The sequence below is a fragment of the Acomys minous genome (genome assembly GCF_964271855.1).
Source record: "Acomys minous genome assembly, chromosome: 4".
NCBI classification, from domain to species: domain Eukaryota; kingdom Metazoa; phylum Chordata; class Mammalia; order Rodentia; family Muridae; genus Acomys; species Acomys minous.
In genome coordinates, this window is record NC_140486.1 from 62,212,576 (window position 1) to 62,227,083 (window position 14,508).

Consider the following 14,508-nt stretch of genomic DNA (forward strand, 5'->3'; position numbering starts at 1 on the left):
TAAAGCCACTATTAAAAAATAAATAGAAAGGCTCACTATCTGATAAAAGTCACTCAGAGTAGAGGCCTTCAATATAAGAGGACTAAATTTTCAGCCACATTTTATTGGCCCTTTGAATTTTATCGGAGTCTGCTCATCTTTATATCCCGGGATCTATTAAGCCTGTAAAAGTGTTTCTCGTCTATTGCTTAATTTCAGGAACACTATCTCCTCCTGAGAGAAAGAGGGGGAGGCTCTGACATGGGGCTAACCTACAATGTCTTTCTTTGTTACTAAAGACGATTTTGTATCAATCCACCAAAGGTGGTTATTATGTTAACAGACAGCTCTGGAGAGATCTTAGGTCACCTAAGTATTTTGCAACCAGAAGAGAATGTGTGTGTAGTTAGTTCATCATCCACTACCATGTTAACTCTAGATGTGCTTGTGGCTTCACTAGTGGCGGTTATTAGTCAGCGAAACAGAAAACAACTTTATGATGGATACTGACCTTGTCTCTTTTAAGCCTTCTTTCTGAATGACCTCCAGAATCTGCTTTGCTGTCATTGGGGAGTTGGGGTGTTTTTCTAGTGCCTAAAACAGAACAAAACAAAAATGAACACGAGACTCCCAGGTCACTGCGTGGAAGCATGCAGGATGAAAGCTCGCATGAATCACACCATCTCTTCCTTACGTTCTAAAGAGGAAGAGAATTTCAGGCCAAAGTAAGTCCTCACTGCACAGCTCAGAAGACATTCTTTCCCACCTGGACTATTAAATTAGCACATTCTGGAAGATTGGGAGGTGAATTCTTTTAGAAGGTGTCACAAAGGCAAATGTGTCATACAAGCCGTGTAAAACCTGAAGAAAACACATCACCCAAAGCATGCGATGATGTTCTGTAGTTGAACAAAAATACTACTGTGTTCCTGACATCACCTGTGCTCTCGTTAAAGACACACCTTCAGGCTGATGAAGTGCTTGTTCCATCCCTAGATCCATAGAAACACACAACCCAAACACAACAGCAATGAACAAAACAACAAACAACCATGTGAGATTTGACAAGACTTTCCTTACAAGGAAAAAAATAAACCTAATGTTGAGAGCCCAAAGCCCCTCGAGACGCCGTGCATCATACCAGTTCAGCTCTGTTTCTTTCCCTTCACCATGCTTTTCCAATTAATGTCGAGTGAGCTTCTCCCTCCTTCCATCAAGCCCCCTTTGGCTGCCTAAACCCAGTCCCGTTTTCCTTCCCTCCTCTCCTGTCATCCTCTGTCTTTGGGGCGATGCCCGTCTTAAGCGGGGAGGCAGAGAACACACAAGGCCCCTGATTATTTCACAGACATCAAGGCCATAAGTAAGTTCTTCTGTTTATTCAGGGCTTCGGATCCACGTGGGGGAGGATGGGATGCCGCAGAACGAACGCCCCTCATCCCTCAGCGATCTCAGGGACCGTATTAGGCACGTGTAACTTTACAATGAGCTGCTTTCCAAAGGTGGATGACAACCAAAAGAGATCGTATAGTAGAGCTTCATGCCTGAGCCATGGCCCCACACAGCTTAACGATACTAAACCTCTCATTCCTCCTTATTTAACAGAAGGATCAGAGGTAATGAAAAAATAAGAGGCCACACTAACAGCCTTCCTAATCTTTTCAAAATAGGTCTGTGATATCTTTCTACCAGCAATAATGAAATTTCCATGATCCTAAGGATCAACGGGGCCTGTCACCGAGTGGTAAACAGGTGTTTCCTCTTCACCCTCGGGCCACTCCTCGGTTCTCAGACCATTTTCCCATTGCCCAGCTCTTGATCGTTACTTGCTAACAGCTGATAAGCCATTTAAAGGATAAAGAAATATTAGCAACATCTAGCAAGGCAACTAGTATGTCAATGGGAAAGGAAAATAGTCCCCACGGGGGGGATGGCCCTGGAGAGACAATCTGAAAATGGGTAAGTGCAGGGAAGCTTAGGGGAAACTATACTGGCAGAAGGGTAAAATAGACAAATACTGGAGGAGGAAGCAATGAGGAAACTACATGACTTGGCTGAAAGAGGGGGAAAGAGCACAGAGAGCAAAACAAAAGTGATAATTGTAGGCAGAGCAGTGTATAATTATGAATCACCGAAAGGGCATGCTGAGGTCATGGAGACGCTACAGGGGACGGGGGTCATCCCACATGACAAGTAATTCTGGAACACTAATGACCTCTCAGGGCAGATCAAGCATGTTTCAAGGAAACAGGGAAGACAGGATGGTAAGAAAGGAAGACAAGAGAGCAAAGCAGAAGGGAGGAAAACTGAGCTAAACTGGCACCAGATTGACATGGTGGCACATGTTTTTAATCCCAGCATTTAGGAGGCAGAGGCAAGTGGATCTCTGTGAGTTCAAGGCCACCCTGGTCTACAAAGTGAGCCTAGGACCACCAGGGTTAATGCACTGGGAAACCCTGTCAATAATAATAATAATAATAATAATAATAATAATAATAATAATAATAATTGTAATAATAATAGTAATAATAATAAAGGCAAGTGGTTCAGTCTGGTAAAAGACTAAAGAGGGAACTCTCCTGTTCTAGATAATGTTTTAACAGAAATTTGGGTGCCTTTACAAGTGTGGTTTACTCACTGTACAGGCAACAACAGCTGCTATGTGTTTCTCTTCCTGAGTCCAGGCCCCTCAGCACACCACAGCAGCTCCTAAAAAATGGACATCCCTGTTCCCTTCTGTATGATATCACTTCCTGCTCTACAAAGGAAGTAGAAGTGCCAAGAATTGCATCAGGAAGTTGAAGAGGGAAAGGAAGAAGATGACACTACAGAGGACATCAGAAGCCACCCTCCATCCCCGAAAGAGAGAGAGAGAGAGGAGAGGGCACAAGGTTGTGTGAACAAGCTTAACTGGATATTAGCACAAGATAGGGAGAAATTCCTTTCACTGAACAGACCACTGACACCATCAAAATGATGCCCCACATGGAAAAGACACAAGCGGACTCACAGGCAAGCCTGCTGTACACTACAACTGGGGATCCTCACTCAGAGTACAGGTATACCCCAAGCACTCAGGTCCCCACAGTATACCAAATAAACAGCCCATCACACCCAACAAGCCTGTAGCCATGAGGTAATCTTTGCCTTCTTATTGATTATTTTAGACTTTTATATTGTACATACAATCTTTCCTTTTTTTTCCATGAAAGCTTCTTACATAGTTTCATTTATTTTTCAGCTTATAGGAAGAGTTTATTGTAGCTTGCAGTTACAGAGGCAACCATGATAGGAGGTGGCCAGGGCAGAAGGTTGAGCTATCACATTTGCATCACACACAGGACGCAGAGAACTGAAAGAGGGATGGCACTGTCAATTCTCATGTCAATCCTTAGCGATGTTCATTTTAATTCGTACAAAGTATACTTTCTTTTGAATAACTACTTGATTATGTCTCTGAGGATTCCACACAATGTATTTTGATCATATTAACCCTCAATTTCTCTACTTAAATCCTCTCAAATCACCCTCCACCTCCTATGCCCCAACTTCATGTATTCATTTTAAAAATAACTTATCTTCTCCACTTTGTGTTGTTCATATAGTCCCAAGTGTGGAGTTGTCCAATGGAGAAAGGTTGGTGAGAATAAATGACTATGGGGTGCTCAGCCACAAGCAGGACATCTATATCACAACCGTTCCCTAAAGATGTGGGTCCCTCTCTGAAAAATGAATAAAAGAATTGCAAAAGCCAGAGGTTGGGGAGGGCCAGAGCAAACCAGTGTCACGTGGATGTGACAGGACCACTGCACTCACAAACACATAGCAGCTGTTGTTGCCTGCACAAAACTAGCATAAGGTCAAGCCAACCAGCATTTTAATATTGAATGAATTTTGAATTTTATGCCCAGGTGAAATTCTAACTTAACATCCTCCTCCATTTATTATTAGTCAGCCATGTTTCTCCATTTTGATGGGATTCATACATCATGCATGGTTATAGAGAGGCAGCCTCTACTATGTAGCATGTGGGACAGTATATTTCCAACAAGGAGGGGAAGGGCGGAGGGGGAGGGGGAGAGGAAAGCAGAGAGGGGAGACACACATGCAGGTGTGGGTGCGCGCATACACACACACACACACACACACACAGAGAGAGAGAGAGAGAGAGAGAGAGAGAGAGAGAGTGATTTTGCTGAGCTGGGCAGGGGCAGTCAGACCGTCATGCTCACTCCCAGACTAACTTGGAAAGCACTGCTCAGAGGCTTGTCTGGGTTGCTGCTGCTTCCATTAGCGCACCAGTTGTTGCGTAGGCTGTAACACTTCAAGAGACTCTATGTTACAAGGCATTGGGAGATCCTGATTCCTCACTAAGCACCGCATTGTTCACCTCTTTAGGGGAAACTGAGACTGAAATTGAAACATTTGATTACATTTTGAAAAAAATTAAGGTCCGGTGTTTCATTTACTATTTAATGCCTTTAATAGCCTTCCTATTTTCTTATTTTTTCAGCTGTAACTATGAGTAACTCTTCTGTAATATTTTCACTTTTTATTGCTAATGCTATAAAAGCCAGTTAATTATGTTAATTATTATCTATATAAACTGGTAATTGAACTCCTAATAGCTCCAACAGTACGACATAAATGGACTGGATTGTTTGCTTGTGTTTTACGAATAATATTAATTGTTCTCCTTTTGAATGCTTCTGTTTTGTCTCTCTTTCCAACACTGTTTACCCTGGCTAGAGAGTGAATATTTGTAATCCATTCCATAACAACACGTGCTGAAAACACGAATTGCTTTGTCATTTATATCCTCTTGATATTATTGTGTTTTGCTCAGGAAACATGTATTCAAATTTACTAGAACCAGCAGTGCAAGAAAGGATGGAAACAACTGGCCCGATGCCCCCATCTCCTCTGCAACTCAGACTGTGTCTCAATGGTCGATCTTTAAATCAGCATCCTTCTAATTCTCTGTGAAATAGATTTTTGGACCATATTGTAGCTATATTTGAGATCCCACTTTGCTCTTACACTCTGGAAATTAACTTGCTTCTCTTAAGTTTTTTTGTTGTTGTTGTTTTGTTTTGTGTTTTATTTCTCATCTACTTCTTTCCACATCCATAACCACAAAAAATTCCAAATACAATATAGCTTTTCAGAAAAGTGACTCTCCTTGACCAGAAATACAAGGTGTGTGTGTGTGTGTGTGTGTGTGTGTGTGTGTGTGTGTGTGTTATTCACTCATTGGCTTTCTAATCACACATTCTCTTCATTCTCTTCTATTTTTCACCGGAAGTGAACAAATTCACAGAACTGGGGAGTATGCCTTTGGTCTTCTCCCTTGAGCTCATATAATCTCATCCCAGCAATGACCTCTCCAGACAACAGCATGGCCCAGGAGAAGCACACCTTCAAGAAGAGGACACCTCTCTATATAAGGAGGAGTGATCTAGGGAGAATGATGGCATAATATCCACTTAAGGCATGAGCTATGTGAAAAATGCTGCTTTGTTTAAGTACGTTCCTGATCCTGGATCCCAAGGCAGACATTTAAAGGCACCCTCCAGAATTATTTAGTGCCTCCCAAATACAAAACTCATTGCAAATGTCTCTAAGATAGACACATTAGACCAGTGTCCTCTTTAAGGTTAACATTTTGGATCTCTGAGAGCGATAACTTCCTTGAGTGACAAAATACAAAGTTCACAATTAAAAAGTCATTTCAGAGTTGACTTTTGTGTGATCCTAAATGGGTAACAATGACCAGGCTTCCTTTCTTTTACTAACGTTACGATCTTCCTCTAATCCATACTGGCAACTCATCACAGGGTTTAGATATTAGTGACCTTGCATCCTGGACAAAGGATTATGGAGTTGGAGCTATAGAGCACTTTCACACTTTTACTATTTTATTTGTTTTCATGTGGTATGGTTATTTGATTTGATTTTTTTTTTAAAGAAATTCTGTGAGATTAACAGAAGACACCTCCTGATCCTACTTTTCCAGGATGAGAAAAGTAGCAGTATTTTTCACATAACTTTTGCCGTAAGTGGATGTGCCACTCCATCATTCTCTTCCGCCCTAAACACAAAGCTGTCCTGCCTGTGGTAGCCTGGGTTGAATTAATAGGTTTCGAGCCATAAAACTACCAAATGGAAGAACAGAGCCTGTATAGACAGTGACAATAATGACAAAAATGATCAAATTAGTAAAAGTAGCTGATACTACAGAACACCTGTGTGCTAGATCTTCAAGGAAACTGTCGCACCGTAACCACAGACCCCAGAATTCCTGCAGCCTTTTCCTGTTCCTATTACTCCAACATTCAAAGGGCCCAATGATTTTGTTGTAACAAGGATTTAGATCACTGGCAGTATTCACATGAGAAAATAAATCATTTCAAACATCACAGCACTCTGCCAAATGCCTTGTATCCACAGTTAAAATAGATTGTTCTCAACTCCTAGCATACTTGGTTCTTAATTAAGGGTTTAAAGATGATGCTTACAATTTTCTGTCCTAGTAGAATGTGTTTTATGGGAAAATTACATGCTGCATCAGTATTCACGAGCGTGTGACTTAAAAAAAAACACACAGAAAATATAATGATAACTTCCCTGAGAATCAGCCCTACTTTACCCCAAAGCAACATGAAGATAATTTATCTCAATCCTACAGGGAGTAAGTGGCTGGCCAAAGCCTCTAGATGCTGGGGTCGACCCTTTCTCCCCAGTTACAGTTCCCACAAGCACATCGCATTTTCCAACGTGAAGGCTTTGCAACTGAGATAGGCAATATAAGATCCAACTCGCAAGCCTTCTCCAGCCTCTCACACTTAAGATCCACCGCTTCCTTGAACACCCACATAATGGGTTAAGCCGTACGCTTCCTCAGTAGGCCCTGCCAAGCCTGGCGTGACTTCATGTACCCGCTTAATGATAATCTTCCCAATACACTGCAAGCCTCATGAGAGCAAGGACCTTGGCCCTCATTCACATCTACATCCCTAGACTGCAGCAGTGCTAAATAGGTTTCAAGAAATCAAGGCCGAGGTCATTTGGAGAGAGGGTGTGATTAATTCTGTATTTGGAATGTTTTATAGAATTATGATGTAGGTTATGAGTTTCAGAGCCAGATAAACCAAGAGCCCCCGAGCCACTGTCCGATATTGGCTAATATGTGTGACCCCCTGGGTCTCAGTTTCTTCACTTCATCATTCATAAAAAGTGTCCTGAGGACTGAATGGGATAATGAATGGGAAGCACTTATCATCCCAACGAGCCAAGTGACTTCCTACAGCAATGACAGTTAATAAGCTAATAGCATTGAGAGGGGGAGCACTTCGTATTCAGCCTTAAACACAGATCTTGTCAATACCTTCCCATCACCGTAGAAAGGGGAGGCTTAAGAAAATGATGAACAATAGGTATTATTACATTAGCCAGACAGCCTCCGCCCTCATCCTCTTGCCATGGCAAAACATGTTCCAGCAGAGATTCACAAGGGAGCCGCGCTCTATAGTTTCTAGTGTCACCATGGCAGGTATGATGTTTTTATTATGCAGAAAAAGAAAGGGAAAGACACCTAGGAGGTATGGTACGTACACTCCAAAAAGTAAAAGGGATAATCACTGCATAAATGATTACATGTATTTGTGTATGTGTGTATGTATGTATGTATGTATGTAGGTAGGTAGGTTTATATGTATATTTCTCCTATGACATACTCTGCAAACAGTCTATTCTATGCAGAGTCCACTATATACCAAAACTCCTTTTCTGCACATCAAGTAAAATCTGTGCATTCTTCTTCCAAATATTCATAGTTGTTATATTTGAATATACAAGAGTTACATAATATGAAATTATAATCAATGTCTAAACATGTAATCATAAAAGACAATCTGTGGGCTAAAGGGATGGCTCATTGGTCAAGTGTGTTTGCTGCTCCTCTCCACTGCTGATCCAAATTTTGATTCCCAGGACCTACTCTGGGAACCTTGGAATTGCTTGTGTGTCTAAATCCAGGGGATCTGACCACCTCTTCCAGCCTCTGTGGGCATATGTCTGTTTGTTCACACACATGGGCAAACACAAATCTTTAAAATCAGATGAATAAACTATGTTGAATAACAACACAAATAGCTCCCCTTAATTATGTAGTCAGACAATAGGCTACTGTGCATTTTCAACATTACTGAGGGAAATGTCTCCACTAGTTTTTAGATTCACAGAATCTTATATTCTCTCACCAAATACAAATACAATGTTTTCAGTCTCAACTATCCAAAGCACCCTGCATTGTTTAGTCTTCAGGATTCCAATGTCACAAAAGTTCACATCTTTAAGGATGACATTCATTAAACTATATAAACTAGACTCCATGAGAATTAAAATGTTTCACTTAATAAGTACACAATAGAGAGAAATGATCAATCACCATCTGAGTCTTAGAGGCATACTAACTACAAGCCAACATGACACCTGCTCTTGTCGGCAGTCATTTCATGAAGGTCCTTATTTAAAACTCCCAGGTCTTCTGATATTTGCTTCTAACATTCTAAAGTTACAAAGATATGTGCTGTGTTTTCCAAAACTGACATTTATGTATGTGTACATTATATGTGTATATATAAACATATGTATTCACACATACACATCTTCCTTTACAACACTTGTTTAAATCCATTTCTGTAGCCTCTCAAATATTACTAGTCACAAATATTACTTTCCAATATGATTGCTAAAAAAACCAAAACCCAGATATCTCTTCCAGCAGATTCCCACAGGGCCGAGAAGAAAATCCTATAAAACAAAACAAAGCAGAACAAAAAAACAAACAGCCACTGATCCTGGGCCATTTTGTCCTTTTAACTGCAGACTATTAGTTTAAGCTTATAAAGTTCATCCCATCACTCTGTAGTGCAGCTGTTCAGTCTCACTTTTCATTCTGAGAGACCCACACACTTGATGCATGTCTCTACATTATGCACAACGGACTCAAACAGGGCAATAGAAAACAAAGTCTGTGGCTGCCGGTGGGGACCAGTTCCAAGCTGATCATGATTACTCAATCAATATTCTTGACTATAGATGCTCAATCTGCTGCAGAATCATTTAATTATACTATCAGCTGGTTCATAATTGTCCAACACTTCTAAAAGAGTTTCACAATAGAATCAAGTCAAATGAGTGGCAGAAATTTAGCTCTAACAGGCATATCTTCCTGATGTGTAAGTCTAATAATCCTATCACAAGTAAATTAATTTAGTTTGACATGAATTAGCTGAGAGAATCCATCATGCCTTCCAGGGATCTTAAGTTCCATTTGTAAATGCTTACAGCCATCTGTTTAATAATTTCTAGAATTTTACTTAGAGTTGAGATAAGGCTTAATAGTTCTGATTTCAAAGGTCTGGCCCTCTTATCTTCTTAAAAACACTACCAGAGGCTTGTGGGAGTGGTTTAGTGGGTAAAGTGATTGTTACATAAACCCAAGGACCTCAGTTCGAATCCCCAAGCATCTGGACATAATGCTTGTCTGTCATTCCAGTGCTCCTGAAAGGAGATGGGAAGCTGAGACAGTAGAGTCCACAGAAGCTTGAGGACCATCTAGTTTGTTTATAGTGGATAACAATGAATGGATGATGCCTTTAGTGGTGGAAGGCAAGGACCAGTATCTGAAGTGGTCCTGTGATTTCCATATGTATACATTGGCACATGGGATTCTCTTCTCACTCTAAGCATGTACATTTTATATATATACTCATGTCATATATTTACACAACATACAGATATTACACACGCACGCACACACACACACACACACACACACACACACACACACACACACACAGACCCTTTAAAAACTAATACCCATTACTGACAATGCGCCTCATGCTACCACCCATATGAGGTCATGTACTCATTGTAATAACTCCATCACACAGGGTCCATTAGAAACCTCGATTTAAAAATGACAGTAAAACTCCAAGATGTTTTGGTTGGTGAGGGGCTCACTGAATAATCATGAGGACCTGAGATTGAGCCCCAGCAAGCATTTCATTTGGAAAGTGGTTGGTGTGCACTTGGAGTCCCGGTGCAAAGACAGCATCATGGAGAAATGGAGCTTTCTGGATGAGAATCCACTTCCTAGAGCTTGCTGGTTAGCCAGCTTCACCAAATCAGTGCATTCCAGTTTCAGTGAAAGATCCCATCTCAAAAATTCATCTCTGTTCTCGGATCTATTTGCACACATTTTTCCATGGCCTATCAGTAAACTCCTTCAATGTTTCTTATTTCCTCTGTAGTTGGTGTCACATCTCTCTGCATTAGTTTTCTTTCTACAGCTCTTTAAAAAGAAACCTGCATCTATTAAAAAAAAAAAAGGAACATACATAGAATGCTTCAAACCTGAGACGTACTATCAGATGATGGAGTTTCTCCGACTCGGCTAGAGCCTTGTCCTAATATCAAGACCATCTTAAAATGTAGAAACAGTGAACTCAAATTAGCAGAGTGAAAGAATTAGAATGTGTCAGATCAAGTAAATGTTTCATATTTCTAAAGTGACTGAATTATTTCACATCAAATTATTCATGGTCCCGAGTAGAAGAAATGGCATCCTCAATGAGGGTTCCAGAAACCAAACACAGAAAACTAGAAGACACACGGTGGGGCCTCCCATAAAATCCTAAACATGACACAAAATAGGATTGAGAATAGCATTTGAAATAATCCAGGTAGATCTTTCCATGATCTAATACGATTAAGTGATGACTGTATTCTCTAATAAAAACTTACTTATATTACTAACTGTGGATATAATTCGCAAATCCACATTTACAAATGACAGGCTTGGGCGTTTATGAAGTATGTTTGGCCACAAGGAGATGCACCCCTGTGCATGTGAATATAAATCACAGTGGGGTACATGTTCAAAGGTAGCCTCTGGAGAGGCTGATGTTCTGAGGCAGCAATATGTGGAGACGTTGGGAATCATCAAAATGGTCTAGTGTGAACAGTAGCCGCTAATAGTTATCTGGGGGAAATGGAGCCTCAAATGACCCTTAAATGAAAAAGTGCCCCCAATCGGACTGGCCAATGGCCATGTCCGGAAGAGGTTGTCAAGATTGATGACTGATGTGGGGATGAGTGCCCATTGCACTGCAGTTGGCACTATCCTGTGGCAGGTAGGTCTGGGCTGTAAGAAAACTAGCTCAGAACAGGTCAGTGAGGAGACAGCATTCTTCTGTGGCTTCCCTGAAAGTTCCTGTCCTGAATCCCTTAACACTGGATGGGACCTGGGAGTGTAAGCTGAAGTAAGCCCTCCCCTCCACTAAGCTGCTTTGGATAAGTGCTTTATCACAGCAACAGAAAAGCAAGTTGAACTTTATATCAAAAAATAGGGTGGAGGGCAGCTGAGGAAGCCAGATGATGTTGCCCTCTGGCCTCCACACAAATAAGCACTCAAACAAACATCTCAATGTATATAGTGCACACACACACACACACACACACACACACACACACACACACACACACATAAACAAACAAACAAAAAAGTGGAGATGTATATGCTCTTCTCTGACTTCTGAATTTTTTAAAAATATTTTTTAAAATTTTACATGTATGGGTGTCTTGCTTGTTGTGAGTCTACGTACCACATTGCATACAATGTGTGAGGAAGCCTGAAGCCATTGGATCTCCCTAAACTAGTATTTCAGATAGTTATGGGCCACTGTGTGGGTACCAGGAATTGAACTCAGATCCTCTCCAAGAGCATCCAATGCTCTTAACCACCACTGAGCAATTTACCTAACACCATGACTTCTGGATTGAAATTACAAAGGGCATCTTAATCTTTAATTTGTATGATTATAAAATCAAATAGAGTAAGTTTATTAAATCATTTATATACCATACTAATTAAGCATATATTACTGTATGTTTTATGATGATTAATAACTAATTTGAACCCAGTTCAAAATGCAAGTGGACATGAATCCTCTGACATGAAAAAAAGCCATGTGCCAGATACTGTCATACACAGCAGAAAAAAAGGAAATAGAGGTGGATTGACTTTTCTCTAAAGCAAACATCAATCATCACTCAATCTAAGTCAGGAAATCTTCTTAACGATACTCCTAAGTACTGGTCTGAAATGACACAGCATTCAGATGTATCTGCCAGGAAGAATTAGCTGTTGAATGTATCTTTAGATAATTACATAAAATGACTGTTATATAAAATTATGTGATTCTGCCCACTTACATGTTGACAGGGACAAAGATAACAGAGCTTATGATGTCACAGTTCATAAACAGCGTTTATCTTGACAATTACATCACCACCACCCCACAAGCAACTCACTAACAAATATTTACCAAGCATATCCATACACCATAATGAGTTAAAATAAAGCACACCATTCCTGTCTCTCCTCCAGAAAAAGGAGGAGGGAGCTTCACAGGAACGAAACAAAGCCATCTGTCCTTCAACTTCATTCAGATGTGCTCTCATCTATGTAGTAAAGGTGTCTGCCTTGCCTGTTCCCAGAAGTCATCATGGTACTCCGCGGCCATGAGGAGTGACCAGCATGGAATGTGAGTTTGTGTGTTTACTAGGGTATGTCTATGACCCACTCACGATAAGCATTTAGCAGAAGTTTGCCTAGTGAATGAAATGATAAACATGTAACGAGGAAGAACTGGTAGCTCAATTTATTGGCCAACCCCTTCTGAGATGGCTATTCCCATAAACATCTAAGTGGGAACCGCCATGTTGTGTGCTGAAGAGATGATGAACGGTGGAGTAGAGAGATGGCCGGAGAGGAGTACCAGTGGAGGACCAATCATTTTCCTGCTCCATGGTATTATGGGGGTCTAAACTTTTGAGCAATGATCTCATGGGATAGGGAACGTGATCATGTTGGCCATGTGTCTCTCTTGTGTTGATGAAGGAGACTCGAAAGCTAAGTCTACAATGTGATCAGCAAGGGGAATTTCAGAAGACAATCCTTCTATGCTACATACCCAACCAGCTACACCAGTGCTGGCCAAGCTTTCCAGTCCTCTCTGTCCTACTCTGGTTTCTAGTCCTGCCTTTTAAACCATGTGCTGAAAAGATGAAAACTACACCGATCAAAGTACACAGCCAGCAGAATTGGTTTCAATCATTCAACCCATCAATATTTATTGATATGACACAAAGGCAGGACTCATCCAAGGAACAACATAGCATCAAAACTTAACTTCACCAACACGAGATTCCTTATGGAATAGTCCTTGCTGCTGCCAAGAGTCCCTCAGTTGACTTAACAAGGTGAGTCCTGCTTACTACCAGGCTGGAAGCTAATTGTTCTATAATGCCACATTTTAGCACCACGATGAAAAAAAAATATTAACTTTGACGTGGTCAGAATGTTTATCTTCTGAAGGGGGAACTGGATATAAGGAGCTGCCCATAAGCCAACTCTAAATTATCCCTTGCTGAAAGTCTTACTCACACTTCTCCTACAGCTTGCCATTTGATATTATTCAACCATATGCAAAGATAAATTTTACCTGATAGTATTCTCTTATATTCCCTCAGCTCCAGACAGGGAGGGCTAGTTTCTAATGGGACCAGTTCTCCCAGTACAAAATACACATTGGAAAATTCTGTGTATGACAGTAACTACAATTTTGTTCAAACTTAGAACATAACTACCCAATGTTGGACATACAGAACATGTTAGATGATTATCTGTGCCCATGTTCATACAGAGTATGTATGACGGGAAACTTAAACTGGAAGATTAAATTCTGCTGTGTGGCTTCCAACAATAAGAGGTGGCTTTACTTACAAGAGTTATGATTAAGCACCTGCACTGATGTATAAAGGCCAAATTCTTTTGTAGGAAAGAAATTTCCTGTGAAATGGGTGCCTTCTCCAGATAAATTACATCAGTACTAAAATATAAAGTACAGTGTAACAAGCCAGGGGCTGTATATAACTTCATGCTATTTGAAAAAATTCAATGGGCCTCTTGAAGGGCTGGAGGCTGTTCATCTGACTTAGCCTGCATGTGGTCAATAGGGAGTCTATCAGCAGCTAGCCACTGTGTGTCTACTGTATCTCGGGAAGCATGGGGCTCTTCAGGAGAAGTCTGAGTGACAGCGAGCTCTCTGTGGACACGGATCTCTGCAGTAGATTGATAGGGAAACAAAGCCTTTAATGGGGATGCTTCTCAGCAACACTCATCCAGAACAAAAGGGGTGGGTGTTAAGATGGATGGGGGAGGGATGGAGGGAGGGAGGGAGGGAAGAAGAGAGGGAGGGAGGGAAATGGGTTGACATTTCTTTCCTCTACCTACTGGAAAGAAGATCTATCTGGCTGCACCTTTTCAATGAGACGATTTCTCTTTTCTTGGAAACTTGAATACATTAAAAATGTCCCAGAGCCCCTTTTCTATCTCAAATATCTTGGAATTCAATTCTGGTTAACAATAATTGCTCTATTCTTGTTGGATCAAAACTGTTC

The 14,508-nt window shown here is 40.8% G+C and overlaps 1 protein-coding gene across 1 annotated transcript in view; it reads right to left on the reverse strand.

The window, feature by feature from the left end:
- ASXL3 (ASXL transcriptional regulator 3) overlaps positions 1-14,508 on the reverse strand; it is a 182,225-nt gene that overhangs the window by 151,514 nt on the left and 16,203 nt on the right. The window contains exon 2 of the mRNA XM_084780434.1: positions 487-573. Coding sequence (XP_084636560.1) covers positions 487-573 — 87 coding nt within the window. The remainder of the gene's footprint in view (positions 1-486; positions 574-14,508) is intronic.